Below are 18,062 nucleotides of genomic sequence, written 5' to 3' on the forward strand. Positions count from 1 at the left end.
TCGTCCCATTCGCACCCGAAGAATGGTATCTGCGTCTCAAGCAACCACACTACGCAGCAAGGATAAGGAAATTGCCCCACAATTGAGCAAGTCGACGAGCATGCCAAATGGCTTGACTGTAGGCAAAACACGCTCTCAGTCTCGGAGATTGGCGGCTGCTGACCAGGAGTTGCTGCAGCCTTCTATCTCTAGCAGGGATCGGCAACCCTCCACGAGGCCAGAGGAACGTAAAGCGATCGCTCGTCAAACATCCTTGCGGTCCACTTCCCGAGCAGACCTCAAAGCTGTGCCAACTCGTGTTGAAAGACCAAGGGACAGCCCGGCTGAGGAAAACGCCCCACCTTCATTAGCACAATCGAGGTCTTCTGGCGGATCCGATGGACTGGGTCGGTCGAACTCGAATGGTATCAGTCGATCTAACAGCAAGACAGCTGGCCGCGCACGTTCGAGCTTGGGGTTGAGTCCACTGTTCCACTCCGAAGATCCTTGTGAGCTTCTACCCAGGACTTCGTTGACTGAAGTCAACACCGACTTGCGTCTTATGCTGTCCAATCTGGTCAACCACGCACCAAGTCGGAGAAGAGGAGGTGCACGCAAACAGCCCCACGCGTATGTCATCAAATGGGTTGACTACACCAATCGTTATGGTATTGGGTATGTTCTGGATGATGGAAGTGTGGGCTGTGTTTTCAAGGGTGAGAACGGGCAACCGGCGACGAGTGTTGTGGTGCGCGATGGCGAGAGACACATTCGTCGGAAGGCTCGCAGCGTTGAAGATGAGAAAAGCGAACAAAAACCAATCTATTATTCAGAGGCCGACCAACTAGTTCCTAGAACAGGACCCTCGGTCGAGTTTTATGAAAATCGGGATGATGATCTACTCGGTTGCCGCGGTATTCGACGAGCATTAATCTCGCCTTCCCTTTTCGATATCAAAACTTCCAGAGCGATGCGACTTCGCAGCAATACTGGAAATGAGTCTGAACGAGCTGATGCCGAGAAAATCAAGCGCATGAAACTAGTCGACCAATTCGGTAAATACATGATCGGAGCCCTTGGTCGCCATGGCGATGAAGGTATCATGGACGCAGACCTACCAAATCATAACAGCGCCCAGTTCATCAAGTTCTATCAGCGTCTTGGCAACGTCGGCATCTGGGGTTTCGGAGATGGAGCCTTCCAATTCAACTTCCCAGACCACACAAAGCTAGTCATCTCGCCCGGCCGCACTCGCAGCTCTTCTCCATGGATCGACTTCTACCACCTCTCACCCTCGGCAGCTCGCTACTTCGCCACAAAAGGCAAAATGCACCCAGCGGGCTTCGACACCCGCGCCGTCGCCTCAGACGAGGCCGCCACGTTCCTCAGCATCGCGAACGGTGATTCCCTCAACTCGACCGAGGACCGCATTCGCGATATCCTCGACGCAAACGCGTTCATTCAGAAAATCGCCTTCATCAAAGATACCCTCAGAGTCTGGATCAAGTTCGGCCGTCTAGGCGGTCGCCCACCCTCCGTCGACTCCTCTCCCGATTCCATGCCCACCGAAGCATTTTGGCAAGGCACACAAGAGCGCCCGCAGCCGAAATCCCCCGGTGCAAAATTCGTCTGGGTCACTGTCGGTGCGCCGGATGGAGATGGCCATTATAAGTCTGTGATGTTCCAGGATGCTCCTCGGGAGGCGGAGAAGCGTGTTGGGATGGAGTATGATAAGGAAATGGATCGATTGAAAGATCGGCTTCGTGCGCTGGGCCGTTGATCTCTTTTTCTTTTGCTATTTATGTTTCCCCTTACGATGTCATGACTTGCTTTTGGTTGTAATGCTTTATGCTTATTAGTAGGATGAGTCCTCGAATGTTTCAAAGTGCATTGGTGCTTTTAAGTGTCAATAATTTTCTTTTCGGTTACTTGCAGTGTATATGCACCGTCCCGTACGCCTAACAGTGGAGTAGTGCTCTATTTTTTTTTTTTTAATACGAGTAGCAAGTAGCTATACTATAACTATAGCAGGCACATACCCAAAGTTGTGCGTGGTAAAGTTACGTTGGTCGGGTTTGTGACAAACGATGCAGATGTGTCAATCTGAAGCTAGTCACGATCCATCAGTAAGTTTCTGGCTGATAGGTGGAGACATGCAGACCCTCAACAACCAATCCTCTGATAGCTCAGCTGGAAGAGCGCCAGACTGTAATTGAGTTTGTCATCTGGATGTCCCTGGTTCGATCCCGGGTCAGAGGAATTTTTTACTTTTGGTTGGAACGTTTTTGCTCTTGCCATCTTTTTGTTACTAACACAAAATCGGACACTAAATTAAGGCCGTTGACCCTAGCATATATACACCTTTGTATGTATCTTACAATATTGTATATCATAAGGTGTATGCTTTGCAATTCTGTTTTAGGAATGAACCGGCCAGGCAGTCGTGAGTCTGAGTGCACTGATCACTTTCCCCATCAACATCTAGACAGCTCTTTCACTTACATTTCATTTTATTCCTTAAGCAAATTTTCCGTAGACTATTGTATACTGAAAATGTTCACACAGACATTTCTCTGACTGTTCATCCACTCTCGCCTTCTTTACTCCCATCCAAACGCCAGGTTCACTAGGATTTCCTTCATGATACGCCCTCTTCCAACGCGAAATTCATCAAGCCAGCATGAATAATCCTGAAATTGCTGACTTCCTGTGCGACCTAGAAGGCACAGACATCACTCTCGATCCACTTCTCCTACAGATACCATAGTGCTGATAATTGAACGTCCGGGAAGAAATCAAGGGTGCACGCCAGCCCAGTCATCCCAGCTGCATTTTTATCCATCTCGCCAAGTCTGAATGATCAATAGGAAGCTCTCTAAACGATATTAGCTAATGAGGCGGCAGGATGTTACCGATGGCCTTGGGCTTCCGTTCGAGGCTGCTAAGTTTCTCTGCCATCGCAAGGAAAATCCTAGCAAGATGGCTTTGATGCGGACCTATTCTCAAATTCCAGTCACTGGCACTCAACTCCAGAGTCCTGAGATACGGATAAGTACTACGGTTTTTTTGTTTGGTCAAGCCATCTCCGAAGACGACAGACTGGGCCAAGGATACCACAGAATGGACTTGGTCAACAGCGAAGTGACACTCCCAAACTCAGCAAGCCTTCCGCCTTGAAAATGGAGAAATCGGGCATCGAACTCTCATCACCATGAGTACAGAATCTACTTGACTATGTTCACTACATTTGGACCGTACCGAATCCTAACCAAATCAGACGTCACTTTCCCTCGACCTCTTCAGTTTGCGCGGAAAATAGAGGAGCTAGGTCTTCGACACAATACCTCTTGAATACCGCAACCGAGGCGATTTCATACTTATCACACGAATTCTTTCTTTGCAAGGATGTTACCAAGGCCTAGAAAACTGCCAAGAGGGAATAGAGGATCAAAGCATTGCTTCGCGGTGTTGGTTTTGTGAGTACAGTCGTCGAAACGAGCTGAGCCGAATGGCTGAGTGTAATGAAATGAGATTTCAATTATCATTATGAGTAACTGTCATTACTTTGTACAGTGTAAACCATCTCCGTGTTGACGACCGCTGCCTACCAGGCCCAAGGCCGAGTCTCCGGAACCATTGCTCGCTCTGCGCGCATTTCTAAATCCTTCTCACTTTCAACAAAAGATTCATCATCCCCACGTAGCCCCTGGTTCGTCTCCAGCTCACGGTCAAGATCATAATGCTCAGTCAACAAGCTCATAACCATCGCGACACCTGAAACCGCACAACAGACTACCCACACCGTACGCAGACTGTCTGTGTATGCTTCCTTTAGATTTGCCTTATCTGCACCATCCTCCATAGCTTTGATAACTTGCACCAATCCCGCAGCATCCTTGCTATAGGCCCCGGCCATAGGAGCCAAACCGGGATATCGCATAAGGTTGCTAAACATGCGATTCTGGAAGACAACGCCACCGACAGCAACACCGATGGCTTGGCCTAGAGCACGGAAGAAACTGAACATGGCGACTGCAATGGCAAGATTTTCGGGCTCCGACGAGGCCTGCACGGCATAGCCAAGAGCAGGGAATAGAATGCCTAGTCCGAGACCAGGAACGATGTTCAAGAAGATCCACCCAACAGTGCTAGTGTGGACTTTGATGAGACACATAAGACCTATTCCGAGTGTCGATAGGGTCCATCCAAGCCAGACAGACCATCTGTATCGACCTGTCATCGTGATCAAGATTCCAACCACCATTCCGCTTGGTGCAACAGTAAACGTCTCAGGGAAGAGAGAGATACCGGAAATGATAGGACTGAACTCCTTCACTGCCTCGTAATAAAGAGGAAGATAATAAAGCGCACACCACAAGATCAACCCCTGCAGAACACTGCCAATAAAAGAAACAGTTGCGGTTCGGTTCTGGAATATCACCGGTGGAATGATCGGATCGGTTGCGAAGCGGTACTCGTAGTATGCGAAAACAAGTAGACCAACTCCACCGACGATCAGAGGTACCAATGTCCGCCACGAGTCCCAATCATAAGATATGCCACCCCAGCTAAGTGGAATCAGGAAAGACGACATACTTCCGACAAATATGACAGTTCCGACATAATCGATTCGACGAAGTTTTTCAACCAGCGAGCTCGGTGCGAGTTTAAGATTTAGGAATAGGATAACGAGTATGCCACCCACTCCGATGAAAGGGAAGTTGATATAAAAGATCCATCTCTGATTTTTTTAGCAGAGAAATCCAGAAATCGGATACGTTGACTTACCCATGAAACCTTCTCAGCGAAGCCGCCTCCAAGGATAGGCCCCGTCACCGACCCAGCACTCCACATTGCACTGAGGATACCGAAGTACTGACCTCGCCATCGTAGAGGAACAAGATCTGTTATAATGACTTCACTCAGCGATATAATTCCGCCTCCACCTACACCTTGAATGGATCGACCGATCAGCATATAGGTGAAATCATTTGCAATAGCGCAGATAACGGCACCAGCGGTAAAGAACAGGAGAGAAATCAAGATCATGGGTCGACGGCCAAAAATGTTGGAGAAGGAGGCGAAGCTAGGCTGGAACACTAGATGAATGTAATATCAGCATCCTAAACGTTTGAAATTTGAGAATCAGACTAACCAGTTGAGCACAACAAAAACGAGGTTCCACTCCAGAATGCTTCGATAGCTGTTCCATTAAGTTCTTGCGCGATATCCTGGCCTGATTAGATGGAGGTTGTCTGAGTCTCTCGTGAGAACTCACAGGTAGAGCCACAGAAAGTGAAGTGCCATCTAGAGCGGCCATCAAAGTGAGGACCGAAAGAGTAAAGAAAACCAAAATTCCTCTTCGGCCCAGAGCAAACTTGTCATCGTCGCTCTTCTTCTTCTTCCCCTTTACAGAAAATGATGATCTGCTCACGCTGTCTTCGTACTCTGACCTGCCAGGTCTATAGAATGGGAAGCTTGAGTCCGCCATGGCGAAAACCAACGACTTTGATGATGGAAAATGAGGTGAATCTGGATGACCGACCTAAGGTGATGACTGAGATCCTACCTCGAAACAAAATCAAATCAAACCGAGAGTCTGCATTATGGATAGATATATAGAATGTTATAACACATGTCCAGACTCCAGTCCACGCGGGATTAACAAACCTCCATACAGAGTTTTGAACAGGACGAAGTGTTGCTCCGTTTCGACCCAGAAACATGGTTTCCCTCAGTTGTGGTTGGTATCTTCATATTGTACTCGGACAATCTGAAGCTCCAGGGTCTCCATGACAGCCCTAGTTGGAGTTACAACCAGGCTGCAGAGCCTTAGTTAGGAAATCGACTTGCCAAGAGTCGGCCTAATTCCACGCCGAGCTTCTCGTCAGCCGGTGTTCGGGATAACTGCATGTGTTTCCAGTATTTTAGATCGGTTTCAAGAGCACCATTCGTTCGCAATTGATGTTTCTTGGTTCATTGGGACTCGACTTTGAGTCGGTCTGTCAATGGCCCAGGCCGATCTCGCGACCGAGTTTACGCCTGGGTTACAAGGAATGTAATACGCTGCTATTTCGCATTGTTTGATCCTATATCCTCGTGTCTATGAGTAGCTTTTGGGAAGAGATAAGTATTTAGAGAAAATCGACTAAATTTAAAATCGTCGGAACGCTGCATGCTGTTGCAGTTCTTTTTCCTTTTCGACCTTCAACATCCAACTGTTGACCATATTGGAACCCTATGTTCTCGTTTGCTATGGATTGTTTCTCCCAATTGAAGAAGACCGGCAGGTCTACAGTAAACGGTGTCTGGTGATTAATCATCAGAAAGGTTGCGGTGCCTATATATCCAGATCACCTGCATCACCTGAAAACTTGGAGCAATTTCCATTCCTAGACTCGCTGTACTCCCCGATTTCATGCGCAGACTAGATAAAACTTTCTGTGAAGTTCGGTAGACTAGAATAAGCTGTAGTGACTTCAATTCTCATGGGAAACCTCCTGTAGTGTCTGAGCTAAGCGGGAGCAACCAATTGCTTTTAGTTTATCCATAAGACGATCACGATTCAGCCCGCAATGTATTATCCAGCTCGATTTCCAAGGCTTACTGAGATTTGCGGCCAAATACATAAAACTAAGTAGGAATTTGTGTAATGTCGATGCTGCCGAGGTCAAATATAACATACAACCAGTAGTTGTAATAAAAAGTGATATGTGGGGGATGTTAAGCTTACCCAGCTACTAAGTTCAATCTATTTCATTTTATCACTTGGTAGCACGGGAATTTATATGCAATTCATACAACATGTGTAAAGCCGGATAAATAGGGCTGCAGGTATATCAGGCACTTGTTTTCCCCGGTTAAACCCAAACTGCCTTGGACCCTGAATCGCGGAGTCAACCTTTCTCTACAGTTGAATAACAAGGATCCAAAATGGAGAAGATTATGATCTTTGAACAAATTACACGAATGTATATCAAACAATTACGCGAAGACTGTGACGGACAAAAACAAAGTATCGTGAAAAATGGAGTGTGTTGTAGTGGCGCAATTCCACACCAGATGACAACATTCTTTTCCAAGGCTTAGCATTGAAAAACGCTCGCTTTGATTTACCCCGCGATATCTAGTCAACTGGACACTGTTCTTCCGGCTTCAACTTTCCGTGTTATAATCACTGTGTACAGACAACTTTCTTTATGGCACCTCCAAGCCAACAACCACTTTCGCCCCTGCATGATTCACACCATGCTAAGCATCTTAATGTTCACGGGACAACAAGATAGAAGTGCTTAGCTTTTGCCATGAGATGCCAAGCATGGAACTCCCGCTATAATTTCTCCGCGGCACGGCTTTGCGCTACACCACAATCAAGCTGGCTTAATGTTGGCCGGCCGCATTGCGCAATTCTAGGCGCAAGGCACGTCGTGAAAAATAACACGATATAAGAACATTCGAAATCCAAAATATGAGCTCTACAATCCAAAGTCAGCATCGAAGATGTCGGGGACAAGCACACCGTCGCTTGAAGCAAAGGAGGCATTTGTCTCAATTGTCCAGGAGCCGACCCAGAAAATCAACGGATCAAGTGGAGTGTTAGCCGCTGGCGGCTCAGTAGAGCTATATGCTCCAATCCCGGAGTATGAAGGCAGACATCGATATGATCCAACGGCGGAATGGACAGAGAAGGAAGAAAAAGTACTAGTTCGAAGGGTAGTACCTCTCCATCTCGTTATCAGCATACACCTTTCTGACGACAATATAGCTGGACTACAGAATTTGTTCCTGGGTTTGCCTGATGTTTTTTGCCCTTCAGCTGGATCGTGGCAATATCTCACAAGCACTATCTGACGGTATGCTGGATGACCTCGGACTGTCGACGAACCAGTACAATTACGGCATGACGATATTCTATCTTTGTTTCCTGTGTGCAGAAGTACCCTCACAAATGATCTCAAAGAAACTCGGCCCGGACAGATGGATCCCCATCCAAATGGTTCTTTGGAGTGTCATCGGTATTTGCCAAGGTGCAGTTACCGGCGAGAAGAGTTTCTACGCTACCCGAGCGCTTTTGGGCCTGGTAGAAGGTGGCTTCATTCCTGATGCCCTCCTCTACTTGTCGTACTGGTACACTAATGCCGAGCTGCCGATGCGGGTCGCCTTCTTCTACTGCGCATCGAACGGTACTGCTATTGTTGCTGCGTTTTTGGCCTTTGGAATCCTCCACATGCGCACAGTGGGCGGCTGGGCTGGCTGGAGGTGGTTGTTTGTCCTCGAGGGCGCTTTGACGTGCATCATTGGCATCATTTCTTGGTTTTATCTTCCCCCGAGTCCCACTGAAACCAAGAGCTGGTTTAGAGGTAAGGATGGCTGGTTCACAGAAAGGGAAGAGATCATTATGGTTAATCGAGTACTGCGTGATGATCCGGCAAAGGTATGCGAAGATCGGATTGAAACCACCGGTACACATACTGACTATTCTAAGGGCGGCATGCACAATCGCCAAGGTCTTACATTGAAACTTCTCTGGGACGCTCTCATGGACTATGATCTTTGGCCGATGTATCTGATCAGTTTCACAATGCTTATTCCGCCCAATCCCCCAACGGCCTATTTGACCCTCTTCTTGAAGTCGCTTGGCTTTGATACATTCGAGGTGAATCTCCTGACCATTCCTGGATATGTGCTGTTTTTGATCCAGCTGGTCTTTTGGTCTTGGATGTCCGAAAAGATCAACAACCGCATGGCTATTGTTCTTTTCTACTCCTTGTGGTGTTTCCCTATTTTGCTGGCACTGGAGCTACTGCCTTCCAGTGCAAGTGCATGGAGTTGGTACGCACTTACTGTGCTGATAATTGGTTTCCCTTACATCCATTCTATCAACGGTCAGTATTTATGCAATCCTCGCATCATTTTACAAAATCTAATTCGTTTCATCTTGCAGTTAGTTTGATATCTCGCAATGCAGGTTCAGTGCGCACGCGAACTGTGGGAAGTGCAGTATACAATATGATTTGTCAAGCAGGATCGATAATTGCCTCCAACGTGAGTCTCTCTCTCTGAGCTTGAAGTGTCTCACATATCGACAATTTGAATTGTGACTGATGAGTGATTTTGAAAAAGATCTATCGAACTGATGATAAGCCTTACTACCGGAGGGGAAATAAGATCCTACTCGCACTTGTGGCATGGAATGTTGTTATGACCATCTTCATTAAATGCTACTATATCCGGCGAAACAGAATCCGTGCGGCAGCATGGGACATCATGAGTCCTGAGCAGAAAGATCATTACTTGGCAACTACCAAAGACGAGGGAAACAAGAGATTAGACTTCCGTTTTGCTCATTAGGTGGAGAATGTGAAAAAAATACTGCACGGTGGTATATTTGGGGAGTATTGTGACGACAATGCTTTTGGTGGAAAGTTGACTAGATGAGTCATTCAACATCAATGTACTCCAATTCTGCATTCTTTTGGCAGCAAAAGCAATTATCTTTTTAATTTTGTGCTCGAATACTGCCATAGATGCAGATATTGGTAAACCAGTGATAAGACAGGCAAGCATGAACGATTTCATTAGGTTAAAAGTCAGACAAGAAAGGCAGCAAGAAGAGCGATTTTGATTTCATCCATATCGGTCTCACCTAGATACTTGTATCACACCAGCAGGTCGCAAGGCTTGGTTGTCGCGAGGTTGAAACATGTCTCAATTTCGTGCATCTGGAATATAGACCAATTTCAATTCCACCGGTCCATACGAGAACACCTAGACCTCGCATCAAACTCCTCATTCTCTGCTGACCGGAAGTATAAGACCAAGTGAAAGACCACTGAATCGTTTTACACCACAGTTCACCGCAGCCCAGCCACCACGTGTCAAATTAGAAGGCTGAAATTTCCCGTCACACAAGAATCTACTCGGCCCTATATCCTAAGAAGCATTTTGCAAACGCTGCCACTCCCCGCGAAGAATTTCAGGCAGCTCTTCCACAATACTAGGTCGAAAGGGTTTCCACCCCAAAATCTCACGAGCACGCCGCGCCCGACCACGAGAATTCATTCCCCAACTGAGAGATTCAAAACCCGCATACTTTTTGGCGCTTTCCAAGTCGATAGGCTCTGCCTTGGCCTCGGGGATGTATCCCAGTTTCGCCGCGGCCTCCGCGGTAGCTTGAGACAGTTTACCCCAGTGGTGTTCTCCGTTCTCGGTGAGGTAGTAGGCTTTCGCGCCCCAGAGTCCGTCATCATTTCGACCCGCGATTGCCGCGTCGATGAGTAATGCGTATACGTCACTCAGATCGTGGACGTGTACGTTGTTCCAGATTGACTGTCCAGCGCCGATGATGGGGCCTTTCTTCAGGCGGAGCGTAACGTTCGCTAGCTCGTAGACTTGACGCCCACGCTGGGAGACTGGCCCTCTTCCTTTACCTGTTGGATAATGAGATCGTTTTCGCATTTGACCTAGGGGTTTAGACTCGTACCGTAGATTGTTGGCGGGCAGACCAGTGCCGTTTTGAGAACATCGGCATACTTGGCCCCAGCATTCAATACGAGCTGGTCGACGTTTCGATGAAATGCGTGGTCGGGAAGGCTGAGTAATTCGTCCACGCCTTCCCAGTCGTTATAAATATGCTCGCTTTCATTGCCGTATTCGTTTTTATCGCTGTCTTCCCACGTAAGGATGCCGGTTCCGCCAGTGTGAAGCAAGTAGCCTGGGTTTTCCTTGCTGTGCCCGGTCACTAGGCCAGCAATGATAGCCTTTGCAGCTCCAACATGGTCGGAAGCGTCTGCGGTGTCTGTTCCGCGAGAGTTAATAATGATTAGCTATGAGTATGAACCTAGGGGTATTTTGTAATCGAATACTTACGCAGCACGATGTCTGCGACGGCACTTTCCCGTTCCAGCAGGGCTGAATCATTAAGATCTCCGATGACCATACGGATAGATGGATACTGAGCTTTCACTCGTTCGGCTTTCTCAATGCTGCGAATAAGAGCTGCGTAGGAGAAGTCTGGGTGCTGAGCAACCAATGTGGCCAGAGAGTCGCCACCGATGTATCCCGTAGCACCAGTGCTTCAGAAATATCAGACTTTGTTTCTTGAGTGATGCACTCCAGACTCACATAAAAACTTTGGTCATGTTGATTTTATCTGGAAGGTGAGACGTGACGTCATAGGATTGCGTCTTTGATGATTGAGGGTCTAATACAACAATCTTGAAAAAGATATGGATTTTGCGTAGCGAATTAGAATGGCTTCTTTACCGTGATGAAGTGACTGAATCTAATGCAGTATGTTACAATTGATCTTGATTTGTCTTCTTTTCAACCCCGCATGTATAGCCGAGTGGACCTATTTATAAGCATCTCTTCATCTTCAAATGAACTCATGCGCTACTTGGCTTTTGATTGATATCATCCCAAAGAAAACATCCTTACATAGAGCAAAGAGATGTCTTGGTCCAAGTATTGACCGAGAGCAAATCTTCCAGGTGATATCTACATAGGTAATGGTCATCTAACGTTGTCGTTCTGTTTTCGAAAATGACAATCCTTCTACCACTTTTATATTTCATTATACATCTCTTTTTACCTCCGTTTATATCTCTTCTAGAGCATAAAGGTGCCGTCTTACGCACATATATAGAAATGGGTGGGTGGGTCACCTTATTGATGCATGAGAATATATCCTAGGAGTAGTGTATGCTATTAGTTTGTGAAAATACCAAACTTCTAGGTTGTGTCTTCGTTTCATTCAGCTTAGTTCTTGATTCTTTGATTTCCGAATTCCAAGTTAGTGCGGGAACCCTAAAACAGAAATCTGCGCCGAGTCTCGGCCTTAGCAAATTCACTCTTTATTCATGATATTCCTTGCTGTCAAATTCCCACAAGACTACAACTGTAGTCAGTTTACAAAAAAGTAAAGCTATGACTGAGCAGGCTGACTCGATATACTACCTCATCTATGGATTCTATATAGCTACACTATGAAACGAGAACATGGATCCAATCTCAAGCCAAGGCTCTATGAAGGTGATGTTCCCCATGCGGAGTCCAATCTAACCAATGGCCACGTAAACGGTTCTATATTTTCCCAAGCTACCACGCTAATCAATCAGCCGATTGATCTCAATCCACGCTGACCTATCGCTCGCGTTCCGAGGTGCCTGGCCCCTTGGAGAAAGCCCTCAAGCCTTATCGAAGGCATGAGTCAAAGGTTTCCATTGATAATTGCCTCTCTTGGCAGCAAGCCCGCGGATCGTAGCGCTTGCAACTTCCACGGAGAATGATACTTATTGCTGCTCGGGCTGCCTAATTCGGTGACTTCCTCGTGCAATTTTGAGTCTAGATGAGTCGGATATGCAATTCAATGGTCCCATGGACACGGAATTCTCCGCTTCCCGCGAGAATGTCCCCATATATCTTTATACCAAAGCGGGGGTTGAGGAATTGGAGGTTAGTTGCTTGAACTAGTTCATAGTCGTTAATACATAACCCAGCTGGGTCCCAGGTGGGGTGCCTTCAAGACTGAGGGCCTCCATTACTGATAGCATCAGTTGCACACTAATCGAGCTAATTAAAATTTGACATCAGCTCATAATGTCGAGCGACAGTGACTGCATCAGACCTGCCAGGAATTTTGAGGCACAGAGCGCATTTGCGTCTACTCTGGTGAACGATGTGGAGAAGGGAAGGCCATCCAAGCCCAGCGAAATACCACAAGAAGAACACAGGAGCCTGCTTGGTCTTGCAATCAAGACCCCTAAGACCCATACCGGAAGCGATGCCGTCTTCGCAGCTAAAGCACAGCTTCTTAATCAGGCGCTGTTGGATATGGGAATGGGGCGTTATCAGTGGCTGCTTTTCTTGATGACTGGCGTGGGCTGGTTTCTCGACAGCGTAAGTTCTCCTGCAAATGAAGGGTGAGAATTCATCTGATCAGAACATTGTCCTGCAGTTCTGGATTATGTCTTTCCTAGTCATCGCCCCATCAGCTGGCAATGAAGCCCAGTTCTTTTTTACGGGCGATAACACGGATTATCTCTTCATCAGCCTTGCTGTTGGACTCACAGTTGGCGGTACAGCCTGGCCCATGATGTCAGATACACTCGGCCGAAAGTGGATGTTCACTAGCACTGTTGTGTTAATGGGAATGGGCGGTCTAGTCGGTGCGGGTATGCCCTCGTTCACTGGACTAAGCGTTGTCGGTTTCGTCGTTGGATTTGCAGTTGCTGGCAACCAAGCAGTGGATGCAATGATTCTACTGGAATCACTACCGGCATCCCATCAATACCTTGTTGCCCTGCAAGGTGTGTTTTGGGGACTGGGTCAGCTGGTTTCGGCAGCAGTTGGCTGGCAAGCAATTTAATCCGAACCCTTGAACAATGGAGATATACTGACAACTTCTCAGGGCCTTCATCGGACTTTATACATGCGGCACTGGCCCGGATGAGGTTAGCACCTCCCAATCAATGAGCAGTAGACGGGCTCTCGGCCATTCCAGCAGTGCCAGTTCCAGTTCATCCAGCAGCGCCTCATCTTGTCACTACGTCAGCAACAAAGGCTGGCGGTATGTATGGTGGATATTTGGCTGCATTACTCTCTTCTTGTACTTGTGCCGATTCGCCTTGAATCTCCATGAGACACCCAAATTTCTTCTCTCGCGTCGCCGTGACGCAGAAGCTACTCAGCTGGTTAAAGACATCGCTCTCTACAACAGGCGCCAGTCATGGCTTACGGAGGCATCGTTCGCGCGGATCGATTCCACGATTGACGTTTCCGAAGGAGAGCTGCGTACCAAGTCTCGATCTAGGGCGCTGTTTTCTTCCCTCGGTCTCTCTGGAATTGCCTGTCTTGTTCTTCTGTGGAGCGTCACGGGATTGACGTTTGTTCTTCACCAAACCTATATCGGTAGCTATCTCGCAGCGCACGGTGTGTCCCAGGTCAACGCTACGACCGTTACTAGATCTTACCTTTATAGCCGATACCTGTATATTGCCCTATGCGCCATCCCAGGTCCGCTGTTGGCGGCACTATTGGTGGAAGTCGGGGGTATAGGGCGCAAACGCACTGGAGCCGGTATTGCAATTTTGACTGGGTTGTTCATGTTTCTCGCTACTGTGGCTCGGTCTCACGATTCCGCGCTGGCATTCGAGTGCATGCTTAATTTCCTTCGTTTCGCCGGGTTGGCTACCCTGATTCTTTATACAGTCGAGGTCGTGCCGACCACCGTGCGAGGGTACAGTCTGGGCATCATGGGGTTCTTTTGGGGAGTTTTTAGCCTGATTGCGTACATCATCACTACTTTTGACAACTCGGCGGGTTCGAGCGGAGGACCAGTTTGGTTCTGCGGCACCGTTTGGATTCTGATGGCTGGTGCGTGGTTGGCACTGCCCGTCGAAACACAGGCCATGGCGGCAGCATAGGCGATGAACCATGTAATGCTGTCGGGGACGTTGACATCACCCCTTGCCATCGAAGAAGGTTCAGTGAGAAGAACAGTACAGCTCAGGGCTGACAAGAAAACATGTTTTCGATGAATCATTCCGAGTCTCATTGGCTAGTAACCGGGCGTATCATGACTTCTTGTAAATAACCGGGGAACGGTGAAAACGTGTAAACACTTTTGAACCCATACTTTTCATACACGGGCTTTCCCTCTGGAGATGATGACAGGTATGCCTCTACGCCCTCCGCATCGGCACGGTCAAGACCCCATTTTAGAAGCTTCGATGCGAGCCCACGGCCTTGATAGGAAGGGTGAACTCCCAGCATACTCAAAGCTACTACAAGTCAGTTATGCGCCATTGATTGATCACCGGCTTCCAGATGTATAATCCGAAAATGGTCAAACATACAATAATGAGGCCTTTCCCCCATCCGCTCCTTATGCTCTGCGTCCATTCTTGAGAAAAATTTCTCGCAGAGCTCCTTATTGCAACTGGGTGCCCAGTCCTCGGGTTCGTGTTTCTGCAGGTCGCGATCGGCAGCGGATGCGGGGCACTTCCAATTCGCGAACGCGACAACTGCACCATCTTCCCCAGTTACTTTGAGGAGAACCTCGCGCCCCTCGCCTGCCTGCGTGGCTCTAGCTTCCTCGCTGAATTTGCGTTCCCACCATGCGGTCACGTCGGGCGTTATCGGGAACATGGTTCTGTTGAAGTCGCCCACAAATGTGGCATAAAAGACTTGCGTCAGTGCGGGCGCGTCAGCAGGGGCCGCCAGCTGAATTTCAAGGGACATCTCGGATATATGTGCTGTATAAAATATTTAAGAGTTGCAATTGGAAAGAAATCGGACACCAGGGAGGTTCAAAGGTTCAAAGACAGGCATCTGGTTTGTTGGCGAACGAGTCATCGCGGGATAATTGTGGAGTTCTGAGGTAACATTTGTTGTGGAGACGTATAAAGATGTTGGGTATAGCCAACTGGAAAATTTTTTCTGAGGCCGATTTCACAATATTATTGCATGACAACCCTACATATCGACGATTGTGTCAAGATCATTTGATGCATTGTGATATTGTTCTTCTGCTCTCAAAATAATGGCTGTCCAGTGAAAACATCAAGTATTGGCAATTTAAACATTAGTGATAAGTACATTAGAGATAAAAATTATGATGGCCACATAAAATGTCTTTGGTGCGCGCGTCATCTGAAAACACAAGGGCAAAGGCATTGTGTCGCGCTGACCGACTTGTCTACAATCGCAGTCACGCACGACGGGTATCATCATCCCATTGCTTCTCCTTATGCAACGCAGTGTGAGGAGTGGTAATCGGACTGACCGGGTCGGACTCACGCCTCGAGCTCACAGCATCTGAATGGGGCATCGTATCCCCGCGCCCAGGAGCCACAGGCCCTTTATATGCTGACTCGTGCGAAGGCGGCAAGACGGAACGGCGAATACGCGGATCATCAGGTTGCTGCGTTTTGTTGTCTGTGCTTTTCGCCGTTTCCATCTCAGATTTGACACTCTGGTACATGCTCTCCACAATGAAGACTTCTTCCTGCACATCGAGATCGCACCCGATTAGACAGAACTCGCGTTCGCGCTGCTCAATGTATTCGCGAATATTCTTCCATTGATTTTGGTAGTTCTTCAGGCGATCGGGAAGTCCAGAACCACGAAGGTAGGTTAGAACGCCAGCCATAATTGTGTTGATAGCGCCGAATGCCGTGACTGCAGAGTGTGGGCCGCTCGCGGCGCCGAGGGCCGTGACAGCCGCAGCGACCACGACCTGGATTCCGAGACAGGTGTTGATGAGAAAGTTGAAAATTTTGTATGCGCGCTGCGCTTTGGTTTCATTGTCGACGACGCGCGTGTAGATGCCTACGTTTGGCGCGCTGCGGATAAGATGACCGGCTTGTGTGAGCGCGGGGACGCTGTCAATTCCGGTTAAGGCGCGGAAAACGAGAAGTTTGTCGTTGGTTGGAATGAGAGATTCCATTTGCGTGGTCGTTACCCGCTTTGGCGGCGGCATCTCCCCTCCATATCCTCCATTTTGTATCCCCTGGGCTTGTGCTGCCGCGTGTGCGGACATTGGTGGGTAGCCTTGTTCTTCGCGATCCAGCGCGGCTTCAATAATCCGGTGAAGGAGTCTTCGGTTAGGTTTCCTTTGGGACATGGCGGGTATCTATTGAGAGGGAGAGGGAGACCGGGGAGAGAAAAATAGTGCGCGCCGCAAACACAGGGGGGAAGTCCTTCATTTTTGTAGCAAAGGTGAAAGCGGGACCGGTAATGTCTTTCGATTGTTTTGGTGCAGATATCCGACTCGCTGGCGATGCCAAGATTAAGCAACTCCCATCCGACAAGGGCTAGAGCGTGGTTAGTTGGACCACAACCGACCTCGACGTGGGATAAGCAAGCTAATCTTCCCTTTAAGGAAAAGGTTGTACACAAAACCTGCAGGGTTCGGCGAGTGGCGGGCTTCCTGGGGCTGCTCCCTATTGTGACAGGTTGGAAGACAGTGGCGGATATTGGCCCGCGCGCACGGCGCAAAGCTAGGTCCAAGAAGAGCCGATATTGTCTCCTTGGACTTGCGTTTGACTGAACCTTGGGCTTGCTGTGGCTTGCTTTGGGTGTGGATCAGCACGGAGCACTCACAGGAAGCAGTCAAGAACGGTGGGGTACCCTTCAAGACTCGAGGAATCACAGATCATGATCGCGATCCAATCCCGTGGCAAGCGATGATCTCTCACACTACTTCTGCAACTTGCTGTATCAAGCAAGCGAAATCTTCCGAACAACACTAGGGACGGGCTATGGATGGAGTAGATTCATACTCGACAACTAGGATCTGGGCGGATAAACACGACCATTTGTCACTTGTGCATGACAGGCGCAGAACCTTGGGTCCGGTGGTTTGAATCGAGATTGGAACACTGCAGATCTGGCATTGTTTCAGCAAGTTCGGTGGACCTTGTTGCAAGGGGTGATGACTCCACATACACGTTCATCTGCCAAAAATTACGCGAATTGCCGATTGTTCACTCGATATCATGGTCGCTAATGGAAATCACCTGAGCCAATAGTTTTGGATTGTCAGGGACTCCTTGGATGTATCAAATTTGGCTCATCGACCAAGCAGCGAATTATCATGAGCGTGGCGCTGGCAGTGAACATCTTTCTACACCTGGATTGGTGGGTCAGCCCCTGAAGAGAGTGTTGTGATGAGTTGGGGCCCAAGCTTTAGTTTGAGATGCACTGTGGATGAGAGGCCGGGTCATGATTGGCCTGTTCGACGCACTTTTGCTTTCAATCTGGTGTTCGCGTGGCCAGCTGAAAGTTCGAAAAAGAGGTCGAAGGCAATTAGTGGAAAATAGAGCTTGACTCAGTGGTATATTGCAAGGGTATCGATATGCGGCGTTTTTTTTTGGTTAGGTTGATCAATTCTTCTATTGATTTTGGGTAATTCTACTCGAATACAACCCCGAGGCTCATATTTGTTTTATCAAAGAAATCAATGGCCATAACCAGGCTATCTTGCGATAACGTGCAATTGATATCAAATCCTGACTGACTGGGCGATCGACATTCCAAGGTTGTTGTATCCATGGGTCAGTTGACTTGACGTCTCAGGC

General features: G+C 48.1%; 7 protein-coding genes across 7 annotated transcripts; 3 read left to right on the forward strand and 4 right to left on the reverse strand.

The window, feature by feature from the left end:
- Positions 1 to 22: 22 nt before the first annotated feature.
- Positions 23 to 1,759, forward strand: N7529_007037 (uncharacterized protein; the record flags this gene model as incomplete). The annotated part of the gene is made up of 1 exon (XM_057242564.1): positions 23 to 1,759. One exon carries the CDS (start codon positions 23 to 25, stop codon positions 1,757 to 1,759), a length of 1,737 nt encoding a protein of 578 aa, XP_057097923.1.
- Positions 1,760 to 3,583: 1,824 nt separating this feature from the next.
- N7529_007038 (uncharacterized protein) lies at positions 3,584 to 5,470 on the reverse strand (the record flags this gene model as incomplete). The annotated part of the gene is made up of 4 exons (XM_057242565.1): positions 3,584 to 4,720; positions 4,768 to 5,078; positions 5,135 to 5,210; positions 5,258 to 5,470. 4 exons carry the CDS (start codon positions 5,468 to 5,470, stop codon positions 3,584 to 3,586), a joined length of 1,737 nt encoding a protein of 578 aa, XP_057097924.1.
- Positions 5,471 to 7,479: 2,009 nt separating this feature from the next.
- Positions 7,480 to 9,330, forward strand: N7529_007039 (uncharacterized protein; the record flags this gene model as incomplete). Its single annotated transcript, XM_057242566.1, has 4 exons — positions 7,480 to 7,677; positions 7,745 to 8,864; positions 8,924 to 9,024; positions 9,103 to 9,330. The coding sequence occupies 4 exons, from the start codon at positions 7,480 to 7,482 to the stop codon at positions 9,328 to 9,330; spliced, it is 1,647 nt and encodes a 548-aa protein (XP_057097925.1).
- A 582-nt stretch (positions 9,331 to 9,912) lies between these two features.
- N7529_007040 (uncharacterized protein) lies at positions 9,913 to 11,120 on the reverse strand (the record flags this gene model as incomplete). The annotated part of the gene is made up of 4 exons (XM_057242567.1): positions 9,913 to 10,409; positions 10,463 to 10,777; positions 10,849 to 11,054; positions 11,104 to 11,120. The coding sequence occupies 4 exons, from the start codon at positions 11,118 to 11,120 to the stop codon at positions 9,913 to 9,915; spliced, it is 1,035 nt and encodes a 344-aa protein (XP_057097926.1).
- Positions 11,121 to 12,579: 1,459 nt separating this feature from the next.
- On the forward strand, positions 12,580 to 14,405 carry N7529_007041 (uncharacterized protein; the record flags this gene model as incomplete). Its single annotated transcript, XM_057242568.1, has 4 exons — positions 12,580 to 12,879; positions 12,938 to 13,289; positions 13,391 to 13,433; positions 13,484 to 14,405. The coding sequence occupies 4 exons, from the start codon at positions 12,580 to 12,582 to the stop codon at positions 14,403 to 14,405; spliced, it is 1,617 nt and encodes a 538-aa protein (XP_057097927.1).
- Positions 14,406 to 14,532: 127 nt separating this feature from the next.
- On the reverse strand, positions 14,533 to 15,222 carry N7529_007042 (GNAT family N-acetyltransferase; the record flags this gene model as incomplete). Its single annotated transcript, XM_057242569.1, has 2 exons — positions 14,533 to 14,765; positions 14,838 to 15,222. The coding sequence occupies 2 exons, from the start codon at positions 15,220 to 15,222 to the stop codon at positions 14,533 to 14,535; spliced, it is 618 nt and encodes a 205-aa protein (XP_057097928.1).
- Positions 15,223 to 15,691: 469 nt separating this feature from the next.
- Positions 15,692 to 16,606, reverse strand: N7529_007043 (uncharacterized protein; the record flags this gene model as incomplete). Its single annotated transcript, XM_057242570.1, has 1 exon — positions 15,692 to 16,606. One exon carries the CDS (start codon positions 16,604 to 16,606, stop codon positions 15,692 to 15,694), a length of 915 nt encoding a protein of 304 aa, XP_057097929.1.
- Positions 16,607 to 18,062: the final 1,456 nt, after the last annotated feature.

The sequence above is a fragment of the Penicillium soppii genome, assembly GCF_028829465.1.
Source record: "Penicillium soppii strain IBT 18220 chromosome Unknown utg000005l, whole genome shotgun sequence".
In the NCBI taxonomy this organism is placed as follows: domain Eukaryota; kingdom Fungi; phylum Ascomycota; class Eurotiomycetes; order Eurotiales; family Aspergillaceae; genus Penicillium; species Penicillium soppii.